Source organism: Anas platyrhynchos, chromosome 4 (assembly GCF_047663525.1).
Source record: "Anas platyrhynchos isolate ZD024472 breed Pekin duck chromosome 4, IASCAAS_PekinDuck_T2T, whole genome shotgun sequence".
In the NCBI taxonomy this organism is placed as follows: Eukaryota; Metazoa; Chordata; class Aves; order Anseriformes; family Anatidae; genus Anas; species Anas platyrhynchos.
The window spans coordinates 9,390,098-9,415,781 of NC_092590.1; the positions used below are offsets into that span (position 1 = coordinate 9,390,098).

Sequence of the window (25,684 nt, forward strand, 5' to 3'; positions counted from 1 at the left end):
TTGTGCTCAGGTGCCCACGGAGGCACCCAAATTCAGGCGGACACCGTTTGGGGGGAAGGCAGCCAGGGGAAGGAGGGAGTGGTCCTGAAGGCAGGCCCGCTCTGCCTCCGCATCCCCTCTGCCGGGACGCGGCCAGGCACCGTGGCGAGGTTGTGTGGTTGCTCCAAAAGCTCTGTCTGGTTTCCAGGAGATGTTTTTGCTAACAATGTTTGCGTTTCCATGAATGCCTCGCTTGACTACCTAAGGAGACCGCGTGTTAGGTGTGCTATATGCCACCTCACGCCCGTCACGTGTGACCCTAAAGCGGCGTGTGCGCGTCTCCACGAATCGTCGAGCTGTGTGAGGCATCGTGCTGTTCCTAGATAACTGAAAGTATGCCTGAAATGTAAAGGGAAAGAACAAGTAGAAGAAATCGAGTGTTGTAATGCCGCGAAAGAAAGCTTAACTTGTTTTCTTGCTTTTTTTTTAGAGAACACCTGTTCCCAGCGCTGAAGCATTCCGATGGTTCTTTTAAGCAGTAGTGTATCTTATTTTCGAGGCAGTCCGAAGTGAATGGCAAGCTAAAGTCTTGTTTTAAGAAACTGCTTAGTCCACCATTGAAGAATATACTCAGATACTATTTTCATTTCTGTATAGGGGTTTCCTCAAAAGCAAAAGACAAAAATCTGGGAGCCTGGGGAATTGGCCGGCTTATTCACATTCAGTACACTGATTCTTTCTTTGATGTAACTTAGCTATACTAGTGAAGTTGTTGTCTATTTTTAAAGTGGCTGTAAAAAAAAAAAAAAAAAAAGTTTGGGTAAACCCCTGCTATAAAGTCATGTATCTTTGAAAAGTAACATATCTATACTTCATTTTCAAATATATGTGTTTCAGTACTGTAAACTGTACAGATAGCCGCTTGTATTTTGTGTGTTTAGACACAAGGAGACAATCATGTCTGAGCATCTATGGAGATTAACGGTTTGTACACAACGGTGTGGTTCTGCGAGTTAAATCCGGAGCAATAAATCCTAGCTTTAAAGATTATTTTGCTAGTTGTTTAGCAGCAGCAGCAGCAACAGCAGCACTGTTTTACCATGCATCCTCCCGTAGAGACTTGATGCCAAGTTTTCCAAGACAAACAGATTGTGACACATCCAGCAATTACCTGCCGTCATGGTGTCGTAAGAAGGGAAGACATAACATGTCAGATTACTCTTTCCAGCACTATATTAGAGTAGTGGTTTATGCACTTGCATTGCTTCCAAAGGAGCTTTACAGAGGGCTTTCCCTCAAAAAATGCTGTACGGTGTTCGACCCACTTTTCACTGTGCTGTGTGGTGGATTGCCCAGCCTAGGTGGCCATCCAACACCGCTCGTCTGTGCAAAGTCTGTTCTAGAATGCAACACAGAGTGAGTACGAGCCCCTGGGATAGACGATGACTCGGCCAAATTACCCTCCGTCTGTGGGTTCTGATGTAAAATTTTCAGTCAATGGGGAAAATGTTTCATAAAGCCGAATGCAATACTTTTGGTCCAAGTGGAGTCGATCTTTGATCATTGGACCGGTTCAGGTCTCACTTGCAGTTATTTGAGAGCCTGGATGTTTTTGCGGTATAAAAATTAACTTTTTTTTTTTTTTAATTTGCAAAAAGCAAAGACCACTTCTTCCCACACATTCCTCAGTCCGCAGATCTTAGCTTTGCTGTCGCACCAGTCCCTTAGGCCCCCAGCAGCACGGTCTGCCAGGCTTCTTCCCACTCTAGCGCCGTCTGCCCTCCGGCAAGGCAGCGCACGGCGGGCTGTAACTCACGTGTGGTGAAAGATAAGGAGGATACCAAACTTAGGGATACCCAATACCAGTTGATCAACACGTTTTATTGCTTGGCTTCGTCATACCGCTCATGAGTGGAAAGGCCGTCCCGTCAAACTAAGCGAAGGCTGTCGTGCCACGTGCTTGACAGCTTGGCCATTTTGTACAAGACAGGACTCCCAGTAGTGTCACAGAAAGGTGCTGGGCATGGAAATACTTGGCCAGTGACACACAGCCCGTCCAAATCTCCTCTCCTTTCAGCACTTTCTCTGTTATTTGCTCAACGCTTCAGGCCTTGGCACCCCTGGTCATCCTCATGTGGTGAAGCACGTGGGGTGGTGGGAGCACCACGGTGTGGGACCTGCATGGGAGGGGGGACGCCGGCGTTGTCAGGGGAGGGAGCTCTGGGGACTGGCGGCTCTTGGGACCACTCCGGAGAGCCAAGGTCCTCCAGGAGGAGCCTCCTGGGGTCTCACGTGTGTCAGCAGGGCAGGGGTGGGCCACGGTACCCGGAGGAGCGCGGGCGGGCTGGGCTCATGTCCACGTCATTGCGTTGTGTGACGCCGTGCCATGGCTTCAGGAACGGGAGCGCCATGCTCGAAATGCTTCTGTCACGGTGCCCCCCGTAGAGTTTGTGCACGGATTTCTTTTGTGTTTGAGACTTTTTGGTTAGGGCCTCTGTTGCTGACCACTAGGCCGATACGAGCTCTGTAAGGTCTTCTCTACCGAAATGCTGATTGACTTATCAACCGAAGCCTTATTTGCACATCTGGCTGGTAAGCTTGCCTTGCTTTTTGGAAAATTGTGATCGCTCTTACAGAAGTAGAGACAAAATTAAGTTCAGGCTACATTAGGTGTACAAAGAATATTCATAGCAATGTACTTACTGTCTGATACCCTAATGTTGCATGTCTTGATGTGCTTTATTTTTTTTGTTTTGTCATTTTGTTTTTAAAAACTGATGGATCTGTATATTGTAATTGTAGTGTTTTACATGTCAATTCAAAATTGTTAAAACAAAACAAACAAAAACAACAAGCAAACCTGTTAATTATTGAAAACGAACAAGAGTTGATTTTTCTTTGATTTTCCCGCGTGGTTTTCATTTCGGATGTTGTTCCTTTACACCATCACATTTAGATTTATGTGATGTAGTGGACATAGAGCGTTTTGGTTAGTGATGTTCAAAGAAGGAAATCCTTTTTCTGGCCTTCCCTCTCCCCCATTGTATGCATATTTGTAAATCAGAATTTTTTTTTTCAGGTACTAATAATCAAATTTGCTTTTCACAAAGACCAAGAACATTTTCCAGTATGAAAGTTTGTCCTCCTCTTTCATTCGCTCGTCACAAAAAAGAGGTTAAAAAAAAAAAAAAAGAACACAATTTTGCAGTCTTTTAGGTGTGAACATTAAGGCTAATGGAAGCATTGTTGGCATACCCCAGATAAACGTGTAGGAAAAATGGTAAGGCTGAAAGGGAGGCACGTGTACCCGTTCAGTGAATTAATAACAGACCCTCCGTACGAGGGCAAATGCTCCCTTCCGTGCAGAACCCCTGGTATGTAAGTCATGGAATTAACGTTAAAGAATACCGAGTTTTTAAATGGGCCATATCTGTAATCAAATAATGAAGAAAGAAAGTAGTTAAATGAACATACCATTCAGGGTCGAATACACTCAGCAAAAAGCAGTAGTGGGTCTTTGATCATGGTTAGATGCATAGTGATATCAAACAGTGGGTTCTCATGTAACAGCTAAATGTTTCAGATTTTGTTTTTATTAAATTTGGCAGTTTCACGCTGAGCTCTACTGTATTCTTAGTGAATAAAAGACAGCTCCTATGTTAGAAAGTACTCAATTTCCACAATTGCAGGGAACTATAGGAGTTTTTTTTTCAGAAACACGGGCCGCAGAAATGTACTCCTTTCACAGTGTTCTCCTATTTCTGAACTGTGCAGTTATCTATTAAATTTTCTAATAGATATTTGTGTAAGGTGTATGTATGCTTGTGCAATTATGGAAAAAAAAAAAAAAAACGGTTTTGGAAAACAGTGTATTTATGAAAAAAAATAATCACTTATGGGGCATGTACAAAACTGTATAAAAACATTCAATTTGCCCAGTAAAGTTGTTTTTGTGATATTTCTGTGTTGTTGAATAAAGGACTTTAGTATTCAAAATATCTCTCTTTTTCCATAAACAGGTTTTGTTTGTGGGATCTTAAACAGTGAAAACTGCTTTTAAAAAAAGAACCCTCAGAGTGAGGCAGAGGGTCCAAAAGCTGACCCCAGTCACATGTTTGGGAATGAATGCTTATGAAGTGACGGTACAACAGCTACGCGACCAATTCCTTCTCAATTGGCAGTCGATGGACATCCCGTAAGCTGTGTACCTGCAGGTAATGCTGTGCTCTGAGTTGTTCAAGGTAGCAGGAAAAAAAAAAAAACAATCCCTTTGTAAAACTAGGAGCGTGATGTTGAGATGTGGAGGCTACAGAAAGGGTCGTGAAGTGAGAAGTAAGACGGACTCAGCCCTTCTGTTGTGCAGGGAAGGTGGACCAGAGAGGGTGACGCGACCACTTAGCAGTTACCTTGGTAGGGAAGAGTGTGTGATGGTGAAACCTCATCCGTAACTCTGGCAGCAGAACCTAGTGCTGAGGGCGGGGTGTCACGGCGCTCCTGGAGCATCGGGGATTACGAGCGTGGTTTGTGAATGGTGGCGATGCCTTGCTCTGTGTTTTACTGCTGCTCAGTTCAGTTCTGCTCTCTGCCTGCCTTGTGAGATGCACCTAGGAAAGGAATCCGTTTCCTGCTCCCATTTCATTTCCCCGTGCTACAGACAGGCATTAAAACAACTCCAGAGAGGTGGGCAGGCACAGCACCTGGTTGTCCTTGCTCTGTGAATATGCCGTGCATGAACGTAACAGCTCGTGTGTGCCAGCGCGGGACTGGGACAGGGTGTGCGAGACGAGGTAGGTCCTTTGGGCCAACAGGGTCCTTCGATCCCAGCTGACTTTCCAGGGATCTTTTGTTTTCTAAAGGAAGCAGCAAAACCAAAAGGAACAGGGGTGGATTTTTCGCTGATCCTGGCTTCCTTCTTCGAAGCCCGTATGGATAGATGCTCTTGCGAGGCCTGGGCCGCTCATTAGACAATGCCAAGAGTGAGCCTCGAGTTGTGTTTGAAGAGGAGGAAAAGGGCTGCCAAGTTGCTCAGGCACCATTCAGTGATCTCTCTGGATTAGATACAGAATTCGCAGGGAGGAAATGTGCTAATTTTGTGAGATGGTCGATTTGGAAGCAGGAAGAGGTCTCCGAGTTCCTATTCCTTTAATGCTTTCTCTTTCAACTATTTTTCCCCTTGAGTATTGTTTTATACCAGTCTGAATGAAAAACGTCCCTCAGCTCCAGAGAAATACTCACCCCAGATATGAACCCTGCAGTTTAAAACTACCTTTAGCTTTTTATAGCTTTTATTTTTTAATTAAAAAAAAAATCTAAAAAAGAAAAACCAATCCAAACAACAAGCAGGTAATTCTTCAAAGCCCAAACTGACAAACTCATTACTGAGACTATTAAGAGGAAGGGAAATATCCTTTTGCGTGGAAGCTCAATTCTTCTAGGCCATGCTGGACTCAATTTGTTTTTGCCACCAGCCATTTCAGCTCTCCCTGATATTTCTCCAAGGAACAGGTCTGAAATTATGAATGGTCTAGCGGTGCAAAGCAACGCGCCTTCTGGGAGGCCCCAGTCCTCCTCGGATTCCCATGGGCTTTGCTGGATAACTTGTGAAATTTGAGAAAGTTGCGGAGGTGGCTTTGTTGTAAGTTCTACCTTAGTTTGATGCCAGGATCTGCTTGGTCACCAGTGTGCAGAGGGCATGGGTAGATGGCCCTAAAGTCTAGGAAAATAAGAAACGCTTCTTGTCGGTAGAATATACAGTGACATTGGAGACCACCAGCCCTCTCTGAGGAAAGAAAGGTGAAGTTCAGCATCACACAGATATTGGGATCTGCCCCCACCCTGGCCTTGATTCCCTTTGCTGTTTGGTATTTAGGATGGACGCGGTTGTTGGGATAGCTGGGTTCTCTGGAAAGGCGGTTTTGCCTAACAAGAGTAAAGGAAATGCATGTAGCGAGTGGTAATCCTGTAAGACAAGTCATCTAGGCTGCCTGAATAAGCTGTAATGCTCAGGAAGTAAGCGCCTCCATTCTTCTTTGAAGTTTTCAAACTATATTAAGGTGTTTTCGTGTTATTTTTAATATAATAAACAAGGATAGTTTGTAATGCTGCTGCCCATTCCCTGAAAAGTGGGTTTTAGACTTGAATCCTCATGGCTTAATTTCCCAACAAACTTTGAAGGCACTTCTGAGTAGACCAAGATGTCTAAATCTGAGTGCCCTGTGAGGGAAGCTCCTGTGGTTGGGGATTCATTGGTCTGTGTAAGCCACCCTTGACTTGCTGAGTGAAGGATCTGTGCTAGAAAATAATTCATCAGAAGCCTCGTAGGAAGATCTTCAGGTGCCGCCACGTCAGTCAGAGCCCAGACTAATTACTCGGAGCATTTTCCCCCAGCTCAGTTTATCGCACTCTCTAGCTGAGAACACCTTTCTTCCCTCGCTCCTTTACATCTGCCCTCGTCACGGAGTTACCAATGCTAGCCATCTGCGCTTCTTCGGGGAAAAAAAAATAGAAGAAATGCAGATCTAAGGGGAAAGAAGGTTTGTGTGTCGAGACCGTGACTGGAATAGCTCGGTCCATGTGGCTCGTAGGAAGCTCTGATTTCTAGCTGGGGGTGTCTGAGGCCACCAGGCTCTGTGAGAAGTAGCTGATCTATGCAGTGGGCTTCGTCTCCTTGGTGCCTGCGTTTTAGAGATGCCTAGAGCTGGATATCCATGCCTAGAGATGGAGAGTCAGCTTGCCCGGCTGCCGTGTTGACCGAGGGTGTGTGGGTTAATGCAGAGCTATGGACAAGTGGCTTCCAACCTGTTCGGGGAGAATTAGTGGGTAAATAACCTTGTCTAAAGAATCTGCCGCCCAGATTAGGAACTGTGAATCTAATTACTGCTTTCTGGTATTCTGCTCTGACTTGTTTTGCCTTTTTATCCCAATTGTTTGCATTCCTAGAACTGATTTGCCTTTTTTGATGCAATGCCATGTGACCTGCTGATTAATTTTTGTGAGCAATCATAACCTCCAAGCTATGGCTGACTTGCTATCTTTTTATGCTATGCTCCATAAACATTCATTCATTTCTTATGATTACTGTGTGGAAACAGACTTTTACAGGCTAATAAACTTGGATTTGAACTGTATGAAGAGTTTCCTTGTGTCAATTCTTTTGTGTGTCTAAGACAAAAAGAATAAATAAATTACAAAAAAAAAAGAGGAATGGACACATGAAGGTGCAAACATTGACTCGACTTAACCAGGTCTCTGTAGCTATCCCCGCAGATGCTCTCAGCAGTAAACCTGGAAACACCAGCAGCAACACCTCCAGGTCATTTCAGGCGCGGTAAGCAATGCGAAATGCCCTCCCTTTAAACCAAACCCAAGCTTCCAGGGCTCAGGGCTGGCAGAGAGGGGGAAGGGAAGCGAGGGCTTGTCCTTAATTGCTCACTGCCGTGTCTCCTCTCCCCTAGACCTGCTTTCTTCACCGCGCTGACACGCAGCCTCCAGCTGAGACCAATTAGGCAGCGCCTTCGCCTCCGCTGCGCCGTGCTTACCCGAGCCGGGCGATGCTCGCGCTGCTCACGTGTCGGCTCAGGGGGTCTGGGGCTGCCTCCTGCCCTGCCCTCGGGGTCCCGTGCCCCAGCCAGCGATGCCTGGTGGACGTCTAGAAGCAGAAGTAAGAGGAAATCTCACCTTGTAGCTCTTTGTGGCGTCCCTCAAGAGGCGTGTGAGCTGCCAGCAACCTGCACGGGGTGGGATGGGGTTTCTAGAGGGAGAGGCAGCCGGGCTGGCCTGCTGCCTGCACACAACTGCAGACCATCCTCCCGCGTAAAGGAGCCGGCGTCCTCGTTGCACGCCCGCCTGATGGTGTTACAAGCATTATGCACAAAAATGGCATCATTGCGACTGCTCGCCACAGGCCCGGGGTGTGGCCGTGATCTCGATCTTGCCGAAAGGATTGGATGGCGGAAGGAGGACGAGTGCTTAACCTGGGTGTGAGCAGGGACAGCAAGGGCAGCTGAGCTGAGCAGCCAAATCAGCCGGGACCCGTCCCCATCCGTGCAGAGCTGGCACAGCCACCCTGGCCAGGCACCATTTGGAGGCGCCGCCGGGCCCTGGCGTTCATTTCCTGCTGCTGCTGGAAAGGGCGACCTGGGCTCGCTTTGTGGGATGGGGACGATGCCAAGGCAGCCTCACCACAAAGGCGAAGCACGAGCAGGATTATTACCTAATTGTTTTTTTTTTTCCTGTTGCAACCCAGCACATCTGACTCCAATAACATAAGCGAGAGTTGCAACAGTTGAGAAAAAAAAAGAGAAGCCAGGGAAAGGAAAAAAAGTTCACTTGCCCACTCTTTTTTTTTTTTTCTTTTCAATTTTAATGTTTAATTTTATTTATTTATTTTTAATTTTTGCCCTTATTTTAGCTTCCCAGGGCATGACCCTGCTGGTGGGTCCCCTGTCACCTGGCTCGTGCCCGAGTCAGTCACAGCTGTCTTTGCCCCCTCAGATACCTGCTGATACGCGTGGCCTGTGCTGGATTCCCTGCTTTGTGCTGCACTCTGGCCCTGCAGCACCGCATCCCGGGGCGCAGCAGGAGCGACGTGCTGGGAAGGGCCGGGATGAATTGCTGCTCCTCGCCAGAGCCCCAGGGAGCAGCGGAGGGGGGGGGCCGAGCCGCAGCCCATCAGTTTCCACCGTGGTGCCCATGACTGCACTGACCCAGATGAGCATCGCTGCTGCTGTGTGATTCTTCCTGCCCGATTCACGGGACCCACCCCAGTGTTTCCTCCGTCGCAGCCCCAAGCAAACCTCTAACAGGTTATTTTGACCGTGTTTCCCTTAACAGCACCGCCGCAGAGAGCCCACCTTTACAGTAGAGTGCCTGCCTTAGGAAAGGTCACAATTACTGGAAGGGAGGTTTTCTATTCGGCGCTGATGTTATCTACGTTGCAGGTGAGTATTGCAGGGCGGACGCACGGTCTGCGCTCGCTCCTTCCTCCAGGAGCGCGTCGAAGCCGGCCAGATGCTGCACCAGCCCTAGGCTGCTCCCCTTTACTCCAGTGGTGCTACTCTGCCCTTACACCCCGGTGAGGTTTTACACCCCAGGAGTCTCCTTCGCAGCCCTCCTGTGCCAGGGCCACCACCACGGCCACCGCACGGAGCCGGCTGCGTGCCCAGACCCACTCGGCTCCTCTTTTCCCATCAGCAAACGCCCGCCACCAGCACTTCGCACCATTACACCTCCTCGGAGAGGCAGAAAACACAGAGGCTGTTTGTTTTCACATCTACCCACCTAATTGATGGGTTGAGAAAGGGGAGGCGGGAGGGGAACTTCAGCCCTATTAAGCGGCGGGGAATTGCGTGCGTTAGATTAGAAGTGTTTGTATTACAAATACCGCCAGGAGCCCCGGCAGCTCCGAGCCAGCTCTCGGCAGCCGGGGTAAAGCCGCCCGCGGTGCCGGAGCCCTTTATAAACATTTGCAGTGCTCCAGGTGCAGGGGAGGCTCGGGGCAAGCCAGGCACCTCAGAGGGGGCTCGGGCTGGGGGCAGCCCTGCTTCCCCTTCCCAACAGGGCTGCTGCAGGCCAGGGCAGGGGATGGGGAGGAAAGAAAACGCTGGGTTGTGCGGCAGGGGGAGAGCATCGGTGGGGCTGGAGGCTGAGGGCTCTCCCTTGCCATCTCCAGCTCTGAGCAGAGCCGGAGACCTCTCCCTGTTAATAATAATAATATAAAAAAAAGCGAGAGGCTCTTTAGCAAGTCACTGCCTTCCTGCAGCCACACGTCTGTGCGTGGAGCTGAGACGGCTTCCCCTGCGCACTGAGCTGGAGACAAAGAGGGCACAGGAGCCAGCGGCGTGGGGGGGCCGCAGCCGCCCCCACCACCCAGCTCCCCAAAGCACCACCCCGGAGGGCAGCACAGGGCGAGGGGCAGCCCTGCAGGAACCCACAGATCGGGCCCCTGCCCTCATTCACAGCAGGGCAGAGGCTCGGGTGCTGAGGTTGAGCTGCTCTCCAAAATGGAGAGTGGTGCAGGGTGCTGGGCTGCTGCGGGGACAGAGCCTGGTGGCTGGGAACCTGCCCCCCACCACGAGTCCCCCCAATTTGCTGTTGATAAAAAAACCATGATCATCGTAAAAAAAATCAGGAAGGAGCTCAGCGCTCCCCCAGCAACCCGGCCATTAGCATGCTCGCCCTAATACTTTAATCCCCATCATTGTTTATAAGCGAGGTTGCGCGCGGCGCCGGCTGATTTATGAATATATGTAATATTTCTCTGTTTTAATTGAAACGGCAACGTTTGGGTTCCACCTTAACAGCGCACCTTAAAAGATTATCTCGGTTATTTCACAGGCACCGAGCCGGCACTAATAGTCCAAGGCAGATATTGAAAAGCAGCACAGGGCCAGGCAGATCTATTAGAAATTCCCATCCACGCGCCTCATACATATTGATTTCTGACACCAAGCAGCAGTGAAAGCCCCCGTGGGAATAATATATTTAGCAGGGTTCGCTGCGAGGAGGTCACAGAGTGCATACAGATTAGCTACAGAGGACCAAGGCACTAGTGTTGGAGCCAAATGCTAGATTTTATATCATTTTAATCTGAACTTTTATAATCCTTTTAGTTCTTCTTTCTCTGGCTGGCAGAGGGAAGGCTCCTCCGCATGGCTCATGCATCCTTTTTTTTTTTTCTTTCTTTATTCCTCCCATAAATGTGCAAATGCTGTTGTAACGGGGAGGAAGGCACCCTTAGCATGAGCAGGAAGGGGCACAGATTTGGGATTTACACGCAGAGGTGTGTGCACGGCCACGGACACGCAGCCAGGTGCGGATGTGCACGTGGATACAATGGGCATTCCAGCTGGAGACATCTTTACTGGAAGCCCTTCCAGGGGCTGTGTGTGCGTAAACCCCAGGCTCTGGCTGTAACGTGCAGACATAAAGGGCTGCCGAGGACCCTCTCTTATTTTATTTTTATCCCCGGGCTTAATTGAGCAGAAGTCGCGTTGGTGCTGTTGAGCCTCGGAAGGCGACAACGACAACACCAGCAGTACCTACCCAGCTTTAATTACCTTTCCGTGTGCTGATGGGGAGGAAACGCCTGCTCGTTATGCGGCGAGGTGTTGTGACGGATCCCATGGAGGTGTCAGGAGGGAGCCAAGCCGGCGTTTGGGAGGCTGGAGCCATGCCAGCGGCGCGGAGGGAGAGGTTGGGGTTGACACAGGCTGACACCGGAGCAAAATGTGCTCCGACAACAAAGGGGAATGGGAGGCTTCAGATAAACCCACACAAAAGCTCGCTGGCGTCTTCTGGGCGACAGAAGCATGGTGACTTGCTTATTTTTTTTCTTTCTTTTTTTAAAAAAATTATATATTTTTTTTAGGAAAGGGCCCCTGCAATTAAGCACCGTGGGGACCCCCCGTGTTGGTGGACCCAGCTCCTCCAGTGTGTGGGATACACACGGGATCCTCCCTGGCTCGGAGCAGAAAGCTCACTTTTTAGGTTTGTTTTCTACTTTTAGGTTCGTTTTCTACTTTTTTTTCCACATGGAGCATCTCCAGCCACCGAGGTGCCTGATGCGCCAGGAGAGGCTGCAGCAAAGACCCAAGTTATTCTTTTCCTTTCCTTCCTCAGCCATCTGGATGTTCATTTCTCTGCCTTGTGTGGGTGGCCCCGCTGAGCTGGGCTTTTAGCAGTGGTCAGCAAATGCAGCAGCACACTTTAAAGGCAAGATTTAAAAAAAAAGACAAAAATAGCCAGGTCTGTAGAAGACCATGAAGGTTGTCCTCTGAACCCTAAGGTTATAAGCCCAGGATCATCCACCAGCTGCTCTTGGCCACGTCTTTGTCCCTGGGCATCCCCGCGCCCCCTCAGGCAGCACAGAAACCTCTGGCACACCGAGATGTGCCCGGGTGTCACGCTGCTGGCAGCACCAGCAGGGCTTCGCCAGGGCAGGCAAACTGTTTTTTCCATCTCTCGCTGCTGCTGCCTAGTTTGCGATGCAAAAAGGCCCCGGTGTTTCCATTGCAGGGTTGATAAGCCCAGAGAGCTGCTGTCACAGCACGCCACGGCAAAAACAAGCGTCTGGCCAAGGGTCCAGGAACCACGCAGCTAAACCCATCTCCCAGAAAAATGCTGTAAGGTTGGAGCCTTTTTTAAAATACCATAAAACTCAGCATTTCTTCTGAGTTGCGCTTGGCTGAGCCAAGTGCTGGTGTTTTATGGCTGAGGTTGGTGGCAGCTGCCTGTGCCTGGCCCAGGCCATGGACACGTGGAAAATAAAGTGCCTGCGTTAGACCTGCCCTGAAGTGAGGTGGCTCCATCCAGCGCCTGCCTGGAGCCAGGTCCCAGCTGCAAAACCTTGCAAAACCAAGGCCTGGGCACAGCACAGGTGCTGGCAAGGACCTCACCTCGCTAACAGAAGGTTTCAAAAACCCTAAATTATCTCTGTCAAGATGAAGGGTTGGGTTTTATCTGCCATTATTGACTACTGGATACTTTACATTACATCACAGGTGAAAGAAAACGTATGGATTGACCTTAAAAAACTAGAGGGAAGGCGGTGCAGAAGTGTTGAGGAATGGGGGCCCTCACAGCAGCTGCAGCTCGGTCTGTATCAGTAAGGATACGAAATGGAAAACCACATTTTAGGTTTATGTCCCACCTCGCAACCACCTGCCTGCACTTTTTGGCTCGCCACGTCCTCCAGCCCAGCAGCAGTCCACTTCTCCGTCCAAACAAGATTGCTGCTGAGAGGCTGGGACCTGTTCCAGATCAGATGTAGATTTTTTTGTTGTTGTTTTGTTTGTTCATTTTTGAAGATCTCCAGCTAAGAGGCAAGCAGTCCCGGCACGCTGAGGTGAGCTCACTGCTGGCCCTCGGCCAGGCTCTTCTCCACAAGTGCCCTGGTTCCTCCTGGGTCTGGAGGAAACGACTTTGCTCTCTCCTAAGCCGTGGCTGTCAAACTTCACACTTCATCCTCCCACGCTGGGGCTCTCCCGCAGCCCCCTGTGGCTCCTTAGCGAGACACGGGCAAAGCCTTGAAGGTGACACCAGGCTGCTGTTTCGCCTCCAGGAAGGTTTTGGTTTTGGTAGGAGGGAGCCTGTAGTAAATACCATTAAAATCCCCCACGCTAATTTCAAATGCCGAGGTCATGGGATAATCTGGAGATGTTCCTCCAGATGGGGCTCCACAAGCCCCTGCCCCTCAGCCCGTGGCTTTGGCAGGGCTGCGCCAGGGCCGGATTCACATCTGGCTTGTGATTAAAAGCACCTACACGTGTGCCAGCTTCCTACTGTTTGTACAGCTGGGTTTTAGCACTCGGAGCTTGTACTGGGCTTTTGTCTCATCATGTGGTAAAAAGCTGAGGCTTGTTGGTATTTCTTTTGGCACGCTACCACACAGGCTGGGATAGCTGAAAATGAGCAGCGCCGGCACTGAGGGGATGCCCTGCCCAAATGAGCACACCACCCACTGTGGCTTCCAAACACCACCTCGTTTTATATTCCTATAGATGGATTTGTTATGTATTTGTTATGTATTTCAGTGTTTACGTACATCCATACATTTCTGTGCACATATACACATTTAATTGATTAAACGGTTCTAAGAGGAAAAGGAAACATCTTGTTCCAATGAAGATCTGTGCATCATCTTGTCTGCATCCGCTACAGCTCTGCCCTACAGGCAGTTTTCAGCTCAGACTTGGGTAAATAGTGGGAAATGCTGAAGGGTGGCTGCTGAAGAGTCAGCAGGGGGATGCAAGATGACATAACCTGTCCAAGGTGGCCTTGGATGTGCTGGAAAGGTGACTAAGACAGCAAGTAAGGAAAACGAGGAGATTTTATCAACAGGAAATACTTAAAAAAAAAAAAGAAAAGTGAAGCCAGAAGTTGGGTTGGGAGGCACAAAGTACAACACGATGTGGTTTGTGTTTCTTGGAAGGAGAAGAGTTGGTGGTGAACATCAGTAAACAGAAAGACTTGGTAGATGGAAACCTACGAGAAGCAGGACTGAGGGGAAAAGTTCAGGTAAGTTAGCATTGCCCTTGAAGAAGAGATCCTGAGGTCCATCAAGAGAGGACGGATGGGAAATGTTGTAGCAGAGCACATGAACACAGAGTGGATGTCTCCAAAGAATTAAAAGTAGATCGTGTCGCATACAGTGAGCAGAAGAGAAATAGTGTGGAGCTTCAGGGGCAAAATGAGAAGGTCCGAGACATAAAAGAGATGCAATCTGTAATGACATAAAGAAAAATACATATTCTGTGGCTATCTTAGAAAGGAGTTGAGGTGGCCCACTGCTAAATGAGGTGGGGAAGCTAGAAATAGGTGATGGCACAAAGGCAAAAGCACACATTGTTTTGCTCCAGCCTTACCCACGTCACCACTGAGGAACGATTTTGGGTGACGATACTCATCTCAGCAATCAGGAGGCCAAATTTAGGGTGGAAGAAGGAGACAGCAGGGTATCCTCCATTAGGCTGGGTGTGAGGAACTCACTGAAGGAGTCTTTCAGTCTTTCTGTGGAGAGCAGGGGAGGCTCCCGAAGTCCAGGAGAGCAGGAGAGGAACAACGGAGTGCCTGTCTTTGGAAAAAGGCAAACGAGGGAGCCAAGGAGCTGTAGACGAGCCAGTCTACTTAGCGCATGGAAAAATGCTGGAAGAAATAATCAAACAAATTATTTATGAGCCTCTAGAATATAGCACAGAGATAAGTAACAGCCAACAGGGATTTGTCAGGAACAAATCATGTCAAACTCACCTTATTTCCTCCTGTGACAGGGCAATAAGCCTTGTGCAGAGGCAATGAATATCATACATCTTTGCTTAGGGAGGCTTCTGACACCGTCTCGTGGGACGCGACGGGAGAGGTGGATTTTGGAAGGCCCCACCATCAGCGGTGGGACCACAGGAACACCCTGGTCAGTGGTTTGGTGAATTGCTTGGGGAGAGACAAGGGAGGGGTGTCAAGGGGTGAAAAGGCAGGGAACCCATGGAAGGGCAGGGATTCAACATCCTCATGGGAAATTTTGAGGGGAAGAGCAAGAAAAAAGGCAGTTTAATATGGCCAAGTGCAAAGTGATGCATTGAGGTAGGAATGAACAGCACACGTGGTGAGGAACCATTAGCCAAGGAGGAGATGAACAGGAAAAAAAAAGATCTGCCAGGACTTGAGAGCATCAGACGCAGCACACAATGCGTGGCTGTGAGAGAAGCCGGTGCCTCGCCCTGAGAAGCAAAGGGGGGGATCACAAGCAAGGCAGGCTCTCTGCGCCACTCGGGAGCTCAGCTGGCGTTTTCTGCCCTGTTCTGAAAGCTGCTTTTCGAGAAAAATGTGGATTAATTGGCGGGAGCCCAGCAGAGAGCACTGAGGCTGATGTGAGGTCTGGGGAACGCGTTTTGTGAGGAGCATGGAGAGGTGGGGATGTATTTAGGCCAGGGAGGGGAAGGCTGAGGCTTGAGCCCATAACAACGTGCAGGAGGCTGATCCCACGTGGGGAGCAGACAGGGGGATCCTGGGGCTCCTTCCAGCCACCCTTTTGGGCTGGGAAGGGGCAGGTTTGCTCTCCTGAAGCTCTCCCCTCAGCCTGGCCTTGGCGCTGGGTGAGGATGCTCTCCGGAAAGCAGCGCCGGCTGCTGCTGCCTCCCCAGCGTTCGGGATGCTCCGCTGGCGGCGTGCTGCAATGAGCCCTGTGCTAATCAGCACAACGGGGAGATAATTAATTATGCCCCGCACCTTCTCAATGGGAACGTCAGGAAGGAGGGCTGAGCCGTCCCCGCTGCCCCCCTGTAATCCCGTGCCACGGCTGGCTTTATTGGCTCCGAGGGGAAGAGAGGCACATTTGCCTTCCCGCTGGCGCCGCGTTAAGCACGCTCACTTCACAGGCGCGTGCAGATGAAAGCGTAATTGCATGGAAGGTGAATTGATTGCAATTAACCTCGGGACTTGGCCTCGGGCTGGGGTGTCCCACCTTCCTCCCGGGGAAAGTGCCGCCGGGGGCGGCTGATGAGCGCACACATCACGGCGTGGCACACGCACACCTTGCCCGAGAGCGCGCATAAATCCCGCGGGAAAACACGCATTATGCCAAAACGATCAAATTAGAAATGAGGCACATCAATCACGGGATTACAGCGCCGGATTGTATCGGGAAACATAAATTACAGAGCGGGATCCCAGGTTCACCGAGAGGTTCCCGGTGTAATGAAACGGGGCTGGCGTCGCGCAAGGAAAGCATCACCTCCCCGTGAAATGGGAATGCAAAACCCAGTCCGACCCACGTGCGTTTTCACAATGTCTTCTGTCAGAAAGGATCCCAACAACGCGGACAGTTAAGCACAATAAGCCCCAAGGAAGCCTCCCCTGCCGAATCAAACAACGATCGCACATTAAAAAGCATGTTCGGAAGATGAGTTCGTAAGGAAGATAAAAAGTCTCCAGCAGGGCTGAGAGTTGGATGGAAAAGCTGCTCCGAAGGCTGGTGACACGCGAGCGGGCTGGAAAAGCCTTGCTGCTAAGTGCGAAAAGTGGGAAGTCATCATTTTACCCCATGGTTTTTGCATTTCCTAAGCTGAGTGAGGCTCACGTGTTGCTGTAAGAAATGCACATCAGCAGGTGATGGACACGTTCCTGTCTGGAAAGTGTGCGTGCCGTGGCAGCAGGTACGTGCTCACCAGCCGGAGCAATGCCCCCACAGCACCACGACGTTACCACCACGCTGCTGCCCACAGGGTGCTGCACATCCACCCCCCTGGCCACCAAGAGCTCATTTCGGCAGCCACCGGGGATGCTGCAGGAGCTGGGGGTGCCCGTGCCACCAGCCTGTCCCTGCCACCGTGTCCCCAGCACCGCTGCGTGCTGCTTTCCCCCTCAGGGTTTTATTAGCACCATCTCTGCCTTTTGGCAACGGCCCCGGCCAGCACCCCAGGGCACCAAAACTGGGCAAATAACGGAGAAAAAGTGGAGAAAAAGGTTTCCCACCTGCTGGGTGGTGCCCGCCCTCCCCCAGCCGGGCTCTTTGCCGCTCGCAGCGTTGTTATTCCCTCGCGATGACGTGGGTTATCACAGCAGAATACATATTTGTCATGGCCACAGGACTAATGATTTGTATCTGAGCCCTCGTCTTAAAATCACTTCTCATCAATACATTCATTTTTATACACACAGCTTTATATAATTCATTACACATATTCCCCCGTACTGACCTATTTTGCTGCACCCTGCATCTATCACTGTAGATGCTATTCTGCTCTTTAGAAAAAAAAACCTGCCTTTTCCACTTTTCCGTTCATTAATATGTGCCGAAGCTTCAGTTACACGCTGGTTTTTTTTTTTGGTATTATTTTCTATTTTTTTCCTTCCACCTGAAAATAAGTTTTGATTCTGGAGAGGATCGTGAAAACTGAATGAATCTGAATTAATTAGGCACCGAAGGGAGTATTGCAGTTTACCCCCGATATGTTTTCTGCTTAGTTCCCCTCCCCCCCTCAAAAAAAAAAAGTAAAAAATTAAGCATTTTACAGCGTGTCATTCAGGAGCAGCAGTTTGAAAGGAAACCATTTCTGATGGATCTAGTTCAGCACTGAATCACAGCTCCAAACTGGGTCAGCCGGGAGAGCTGGAGACCATTAGGAGACCTGAGAGGCGCCTGTTCTCTGCGAGGGGATGAACATTTGGGGTCTGATCCGTGGCAAGCAGAAGATGGAGAGCTGGAGCAGGCCACCAGTGTATAGAGCCACAGAGTTATCTAGGTTGGAAAAGACCTTTGAGATCACCCAGTCCAAGCATCAACCGAGTCCCATCACTAAACCATGGGATAAGCAGCTCTGATAACCCCAACAGAGCCTGAAGCAGAGCAGAGTCGGGAGCAAACCAACTAAAATTGAATTTTTCCGTGCCCAAAGGCAAGGTTTGGACCTTCCCCGTGCCTACAGGGGTCTTGGGGCTGGTGGCTGCAAGGCCACCATGGAGCTACTGCAGCCCCTGTCACCTGTGGAAATACTGCAGGTTGAAAAGATGGGAGATGCTCTCGTTCCCTTCCCAAACAGCGTCGCTCACTTATCTCCTTCTTCAGCTTTTTTCCTCGTCCTATTTTATTCTGGGCTCGCAGGGTACATCAGGATACCTGCCAAATATGTGCTGACTCAGGACTATGATTTGTGCGCCGGCTTCTCCACGCTCATTTGCTGACTGTAAATTTTTGTGTGTGCTCTGGGACAGGCTTTTTTAATTTTCTGCGAATTGCTGCATCCCTTTTTCAGATGTTTTTGCTACCATAGCATTATGATTATGAAACGAAGTTCAAAGAACACTGGTAGGGAGAAGATAGGCTGGAGCATTGCTTTTGCTTGTGGAGTGGCTGGATGTCTGGAAAATAAAATAAAATAAAAAAAAAAAAAAAAAGAAAGAAAGGTGGGGGGGGGGATATTGAGTTATACAGAGATCACCAGAAACCCTGCACTGCTCTGATGTTTCGGTCATCAGCTGCAACGCCGGCTGGAGATAAATCAATCTGCAGCAGCTGCAGATGTGAAATGGCCATAATCACCGGTTTTCCGAAGGTGTGGAGGAACGGGGGAAGGCCGGGGAGGCAACGGGCCCATAAAGCAGTGCTCCAGCTTCTCCTGCCGTTTCTGTTAATTCCCATGCATATATGCAGTGCCTGGAGTTTGCGAACTTGATACGCTGCCGCCTGTTTCCAATCTATAAAAGTAATGCGGGCTGAAGGAGGCTGTGGTTGCCTAAATCCTGTTTGTTTGTCGCAGTCAACTGCTTCTTATTAGAACATGATTTAATGTGCTTGGCAGCAGTAAAACTACTAGTTTTATGTTCTTTTAATCTCAAATGGAAGCTAAGCTTGGTTCTCCAAAATGCTAAAACCAGCTGTGATCTCATATGAGATTCTTGAAGAACGGTGCTGGGTTTGTTTCGGAATAGCAAATCTTTCGGAATAGTGTCCCAGATTTTTGAGATAAAGTATTTATAAAGAGAATATGCGTGGTTTTTCTTTTCTTGCTTTGTTATTTTTTTTTAAGCCAAACGGAGAATATTGTGTAAACTATTGTCTGCCTCTTGCTGCAGTTTCCTTACCTTTTTCACCTTCCACGCAGTTAATTTTGCAATATTTCTTCATCGATTCTCAAAACAGCCTGAATTATTAGTCTGTTGCTCTTATTATTTTTGCTTTCAATCTGCAAGGAGCGGCCACAATTGGTTGACGATTATCTAATATTTGTCACAGGAAATCCTTTCTGCAAATGCGCTTTCAGTGTGTAATCATCACACCCCATTGTGGCCCCGTGGCCGCAGAAGGGTTGAGCAGCACGCTCTGCGCATCCATGTAATGGATGGCGTTTTCATGCCAAATGATTTCAGAGTGCTATCGGTGCCAAATACATTCCTGGCTTTAAATGCTGTTTTTTCCACTCGTTGTGCATGTAAGCTCTGCTTTCCTTGCCATAACTCGGTGTTTGGAATAGCTAATGACTGCTGATGATGATGCATTTTAATACAGCGAGGGGGCCAATGAGATGGACAAGGTGCTACCTGCCTCCTCTTCCTCCCCGCACACCAAAGAGCAGCCAGACAAAGGCTGAGGAGGGTTTTTATATTTTTTGGTCTTAGATTGGGTGATGCAAAAGCAAATATTGGTAAGGCGGGCAGCAGCCCACCAGGAGAAGTCAGGCTTTGTGTGGAAATGTGTGCGGAGGTCCCTCAGCTGGGATTTGGATTCTGAAGACTTTAAAGCATAAACCAAGAGCGAAGCTTGGAAACGGCATCCACTTGATGGAAATTTCCCAGCGGTGTTTTAAAACGTGTGTACGGGCTGGCCTGCCTACCCTGCAGGCATACTGGGGGTGAAGGGATGGAGAAAGAGAGAAAGAGAGAGCACGGCACACCCACCAGTCAGTAACACTGAGCCTCGCTGCCATCTCACGATGTTAGGGATTGGAAGGGACCTGTCCTCGCAGACACCACTGCTTTCTCTTCTTTCTTGCACGCTTAGCAGTGGGGAAGGGGTAAGGTGCCTCAGATCTCCTTTGGGAACCACTCTGTTCAAAACTCTCCTCTTGCTGCCCAGCTGTGAACCCCAGAGAGGAAACCTTCAGGCAAACAAGTCCATGAGCTCTTCTGGTCCTCTGCCAGTTGGCTTCCCATAGGAAAAATGGCCAGGAGGTCACTCGTGTTTGGGGGTGAATGTCTGAAAAGGGCATTCTGGAAAGGGATTTCCAGAAATTTAGGGTCTCTGGAGGATGTTGGTTCTTTCTAAGGGGCTGAAGGGCTTCAGAGAGCAGCAGCTATGTCCTCACAGCCAGAAGGCGCATCATGATCCTACTGACCATCACTGATGCTCAACTCCAAAGGTCTCCAGCGTGTGATGGTGTTACACAGCCCCTGCAACTGGTACAGCCCTCGCTGTGTCCACTGGCCACAAGGCAGCAACACCAAGAAGAGAGTTTTAATTCCAGTCACCACTAAGGTTGAAAACATCGGTCCTCAGGACCTGGCTGAAACTTTCTGGATAGATTTTAGCTCATGGCTAAAAACACGGCTCTGTCACGGTCATCACGTGTCATCAAACCCAAGCCTCCACCTGCAGTTTGCAGTTGCTCTTGGACGCCTTGTTCCTCTAAGCAAGCGTGTCGGAGCCGCACGGCGGGCTGATTAATTCCCGGGACAACGCGGTGCCGCGTTAGCCTTACAGCACAGCCACCGTGGGGCTGGCTCCGAGAGGAACCCCAGGTAATTAACACGGCTCTCACCCTTTCACTTTTAACACGCTTCCTAATTAAGCTCTCCGGAATCTGGCCGCGGTGTCGGCGAGATGATTTATCCCCCGGCGGTGGTCACCAGCGCCAACCCCGCTGTCAGGGAGGCAGGCTGATGCGTGTAGGGCCGTGAGTTATGGCAGCCCTCCTCCTCGCCTCTGCACGGGTGTAGGGCTGGCGTGGAAACTCGCAAAGCCAGGGGGTAAATGCACAAATGTGGCTGCAGGACAGCTCTTGCCTGCTGATGTGTAATGGATACATCTATAAGAAATGATAACAACGCATATAAAAAGGCACTGACCTGTAATTAGCCCATCCTGCTTTTTTTTTCACCCCCAAATCTTTATGTCACTCCGTCTGCAGATTAATTAAACCTAATAGATGTAATGAAACGCCAAGAGAGCTGATCCCTTTCGAGCGATTCAGCATCGATTTGGATACCAAGTGGATTTTGAGCAATTATCGTCAATAGGCAAATTCCCCAATAATTGTTTTACGCACAACCAGACCGTGCTGAGGTGCAAAGCCTACCCATGGACGCCAGGGATAATTGCCCCCTTCCCCCCGTGTATCTTTCCGTAGCTGCGCTCTCGGTGCTGCGTGCACGGCTCCGGTTTAATTCCCCGTGATGAAGGCGCTGCCAGGAAGCCCAGCATCCATCATCACCCTCCTTCAGGGACCAGCGCCGGCAGCGATTAGCGCCCGCTCCGTGCAGATAACGCTGCTCGGGTAGGGGAGGAATCCCATTTCCAAAAAAAAAAATAAATCTCCTTGTAGATGTGCTCTGTTGCCCTCCCCCTCCGTGCTGGGGGATGGAGGGGGCCCAAATTGGGCTCGGTGCCTCCCGGGGAGGCTGTGGGAATCACGGCGGGGCCCCCCCGCCTGCATCGCTGCCCGGAGGACGCGGAGCTGGCAATGATGAGGGCTCGCATGAATCCCCCGAGCCAGCAAGCAGGGATTCCTAATTGTCAGCTGCGCTGTGCTGGGCTTGTTTAAAATAATTAGAGTGCGGCGGCTTAAACAGACCGGGGGGATGTGTTTTTTTTTTTTTTTAATGCCTCCGTATGGGTTTTTATCGGTTGCTATCAGCTCCTGCTCCTCTCTGACACCGTCACGCTGGGGGATGGGGAGGAGAGCGAGGTATTATGCTTTAAGTACACAAATGCTGTCGCGAGGATGGGGATGAACCAGCCCCAGCGTGCGAGATGGATGGAAACAATACACCCAGTGCATCCCAGCTATATTATTAAAATAGAAAATCAGGGGTGGGGGTGGGGGAAGGGAGGATGGGGGGGTGAAAAATGTGCTTTCTCCTCTTCCTCCTTTTTTTTTTTTTTCCCCTCCGAGAGGGCTAGCTGAAATCTTTCTTAATTACCGCTTATTCCAATGACAGAATTGTAATTTATCATTTAGTTGTAATTTGACATATGTTCACACCTTTGCCATTTCCAATTTCCTCCCTCCTCCTAATTGTCTGCCTGGCTCGCCTGTCACGCGCGCCCTCCTGGGATTAATTCGAGCTGTCTGTCTGGGGCTGCCGGGAGCGTGACGGTGCCGATGTGCACACCGTTTATCCACGGCATCACCCAGCCGTCACGCGCCCGCCTCGCCACGGCCCCCATTGTTTGTTGTTTCACCCCCGCCTGGCGCTTTCTGACTTTGGGGTGTTTTATTAGACTCTAATTACGCTGCCGGCTGTCAGCCGCGGGGAGAGGAACCCTTGCGTTAATTACCGGGGGGGGAGGAAGGGGCCGGGAGATGTCTCTCGCTCTGCCTCTAAAATGCACGCCACGTTTCTGCGCTCTGCCTCCGATGCCTCCTCCGTGGCTGCTCGCGGCCTCCTGGCCCCCGAGCCTGAACTTTGGGGGCTTTAAATCCGGAGAAGAGGCATCGCCCTCTGCCCCGGCTGTCATCAGGCTGCCCAGGGCCTGGAGAGGAGTTGGGGTTCCCCTGGGGGCTGGAGGTGTCGCTTCCAAGCAGCTTGGGATGAGCCCAACTCATCCTCACAACCCAAACTCGAGGGGCAGAAGCAGGAGTAAATCGGGCAGCGCTGCCGCAAGCACCAGGGATGCAGGTGCTGGGGATGCAGATGCTGGGGATGCAGGTGGCGGGGACGCAGATGCGGTGCATGAAATCACGGCGGGACTTCGGAAACACAAACCCACCCACCCGACACCGTGCCCCTCACCCAGGGCTGCACCTCGGCACCATACCACAAGAGCTCAGTGCAGAGAGGTCAGTGCATCGCCGCTTGCCCTGCCAAATGTGTGTGGTCACAGCCTCACAGCAGACACCAGCCCTGCTCTCCCTCCCCTGCGTGCTCTTGGCACGTCTCAGAGGTGTCGCCGTGAGTCAGATTGCAAATCCCCCTCAATTACAGCCGCTCGCAGCCCAGGTGTACGGAGCAGCCGGCTCTGCGCTGCCTGAAAATATCTGATGCCTTGTAGGAGGCCGGACTGAACGGATTTACATTTATTCAGATTTTTTTTTTTCCCTTTCATGTTTGCTTCCTACACCAGTGACCTTTTAAAATTATTGCGGTACTTGCTTTGTTTGCTGCTTGCTGCTGTTGGGAATTTTACCTTTCGTCCTCCTCCCTTTTGCCATGTACGAGGGCCGGCCTTTCCGGGCAGCTTTCTTGTAGCACCGAGAGTCTACAAAACTTTTAGGAGCCAGCATTTCTAGCCTTACCTGGCAAATAAGGAGCAAATTGTGAAAACACAAAATGCCTCGGGACGAGCTCTAAAGGAGAAGGTCCTCCAAGTACTTAGCCACATTCTCCAGCCTGGGTCTGAAGCCTGAGGAAGGAGGTGTTATGATTTAGTGCTGGCCGGCTGCCTTTACGGCTTATTTCATACATTGGAAGCTTTTCACTGGCAATGCTGTTGGAAATCGATGTGCTCATTAGGAATCGATGCTAAGTGCTTTTGAAAAGTCCCTTTCTTTTTAATTTCTTCTAGCTATCAATTTTGGTTTTTGTTGCAAACCTGACTTCCTGAGGCCGTATTCATTAATAGATAAGCAGTAATAAGTCGGTTATGAGCACGCAGGAGGCTCATACTCCACACTGGCGCACGCAGTGCCCTTCCTACCTAGAAATAAATCTGATTTTGCAAGGATGCGCAACTCCATCAGCTCGCAGAAGGTCTCCAAAACCCACATGCTTTTGCTGCAGCTGTGACAAGAATGGCAAACTCCAGGCAGCGAGGAGGGACTCGAGCCAGACCCGAGCCAGCAAACAGCCTTCAGGGTAGCTGTCCTCTGCAGTATCAGCTGCAGCACTGCATAGTGGCAGCCGGGAGATAAAGGGAAGGAAATGGATGTGCTGAAACCTGCACTCCTGGGCGGGGAGGAGAACGGAATGGAAACTTTTTCTAGAGGTATCATTATTATTATTATAAAAAGCATATACACGTATATATACGTATGGGAAGAGAATAAACTCGCAGGGATCGGGGAAACTGTGAGATGGCCAAGTCCAGGCGGCGCCCTCGTGGAAACTGTTCCTGTGCACTAAAATGTGGTTGCTACTGGTGGCCGCTGTAAAAGCTCTATTTGTAGAAAGTGACAGGCTATCACACTTTATATATAAGCATACATAAAAGTGACAGGCAGTGGAACGGGCTGCCCGAAGCTGTAGGCTGGGAGCCCTACAGCCCGCAGTCCTTTTATTTTTTTTCTATCTCAGTGGAAAAGTTTTCAGCCATTACCCCAAAATACACAACAAACGCATTTATCTTTTGAGGACTGTGTCTAGGCACACGAGGAGACCCTCCTGCTTTCACCCAGATGCTCGTTGATGTTGTTTTGTGCTTGCTCGTGTGTTGGGGTGGATTAGGGCGGATCCTGGAGCGGGATCTGGGTGCTGGGACCACACGTGCCTCCTTTTGTGACCTCAGGCATGGCCAGGACTTGCACAAGCAGCTGGGAGGGCACCTGAACATGCGGAGCCCCACAACATTTGGGAAGAAACATGGCAGGAATGCTCTTTTCCACGCTTTGGAGTGGAAATCCCATAGGTCCCGCAGCACAGATGCAGCTTTTAGTGAAGCACGTGCAGGGGGCAGAGGTTTTGGGACATGGTGGATGTGCCTTTGTGTGCTGTACGCACATTTCCTCGCCTAGGACACCCCAGACAGACGTGTGGGAGGTCTACGTGAGTGTGCATGTCTGAGGGGCGTAAGTAGAAGACCAGCCCAGAGCAGGACACCTCATGTGGGGTGGCACGTGTCTGCTGGGGACACCACTGCCAGCTCTCCGAGGGTCTCCGAGGATCACTCAGGTCACCCAGTCACTCGCATGAGGAGAAAGGCTGGGGAGCAATGACATAATGAGCCGAGCAGAAAAAGAGTTGTTATCGGAAAGTAATTTGTAATACAGCCTTTCAAATAAATATCCCAGCTATTCCTCTGCTTTATAGTGTCATTTCTAACTCTAAGAAGTCAGTGTATAAATCTAATGGAGTAGGCATTCATAAAAGTTCAGGTTGAGTAATAAAAGTAACAATTTTCTGTAATGATACTTTATAGATTTGAATAAGATATAAAATATTTTTGCTTTTACAGCATATGTATGTAAAAGGAGTCCGTATACTGTATCTATAAAGCAGGGATTACTTTTAAATTCTTAAAATATTTCTGGAACAAAGTAAATAATACTCTTTTTTTTTTTTTTTCTTGAAGGACCATTTGAGAGCCACACATGAAACTTTCTAGATATTTTGTCCAATAACAATTCTCCTGCAGCCCTGGAGAAGCCACAACGCACTCTCCCCTACCCCCTTTAACAAAGGGAACCCACAGGGTCTCTTTGCCCCTCCTGTGTCTCACCGCCACAATCCAGCCCCCAGCATTTATTTGTGTGCAGCCTGTAACCTATACAACGCCTGTGTGCGTGCTGGCTGCTCCATCAGCCCTGTGTACGTAAATCAGGTCAACACACACACTTGC

General features: G+C 49.8%; 1 protein-coding gene and 1 long non-coding RNA gene across 21 annotated transcripts in view; one reads left to right on the plus strand and one right to left on the minus strand.

Moving 5' to 3' along the window:
• Positions 1–25,684, plus strand: part of CXXC4 (CXXC finger protein 4) — a 166,851-nt gene that overhangs the window by 94,877 nt on the left and 46,290 nt on the right. Inside the window, exon 7 of one of the 15 annotated variants that reach the window (XM_038178115.2) lies at positions 470–7,106. The exons of the other annotated variants lie outside the window; for them this stretch is intronic. Within the exon in view, the coding sequence (XP_038034043.2) occupies positions 470–514 (45 nt within the window). The 3' untranslated portion in view covers positions 515–7,106. Of the gene's footprint in view, positions 1–469; positions 7,107–25,684 lie in introns of those variants that run through there. 15 annotated transcript variants of the gene reach the window in all.
• The window catches only part of LOC106020089 (uncharacterized), a 252,097-nt gene continuing 233,057 nt past the window's right edge, over positions 6,645–25,684 (minus strand). For 5 of the 6 annotated variants that reach the window (XR_011808848.1, XR_011808851.1, XR_011808849.1 and 2 more), the window contains 2 exons: positions 7,518–7,627; positions 6,645–6,777 (listed from right to left, as the gene is read on the minus strand). This is a non-coding gene — a long non-coding RNA (uncharacterized lncRNA). Of the gene's footprint in view, positions 6,778–7,517; positions 7,628–10,362; positions 14,623–14,727; positions 14,908–25,684 lie in introns of those variants that run through there. The other variant, XR_011808852.1, reaches the window with a different exon arrangement.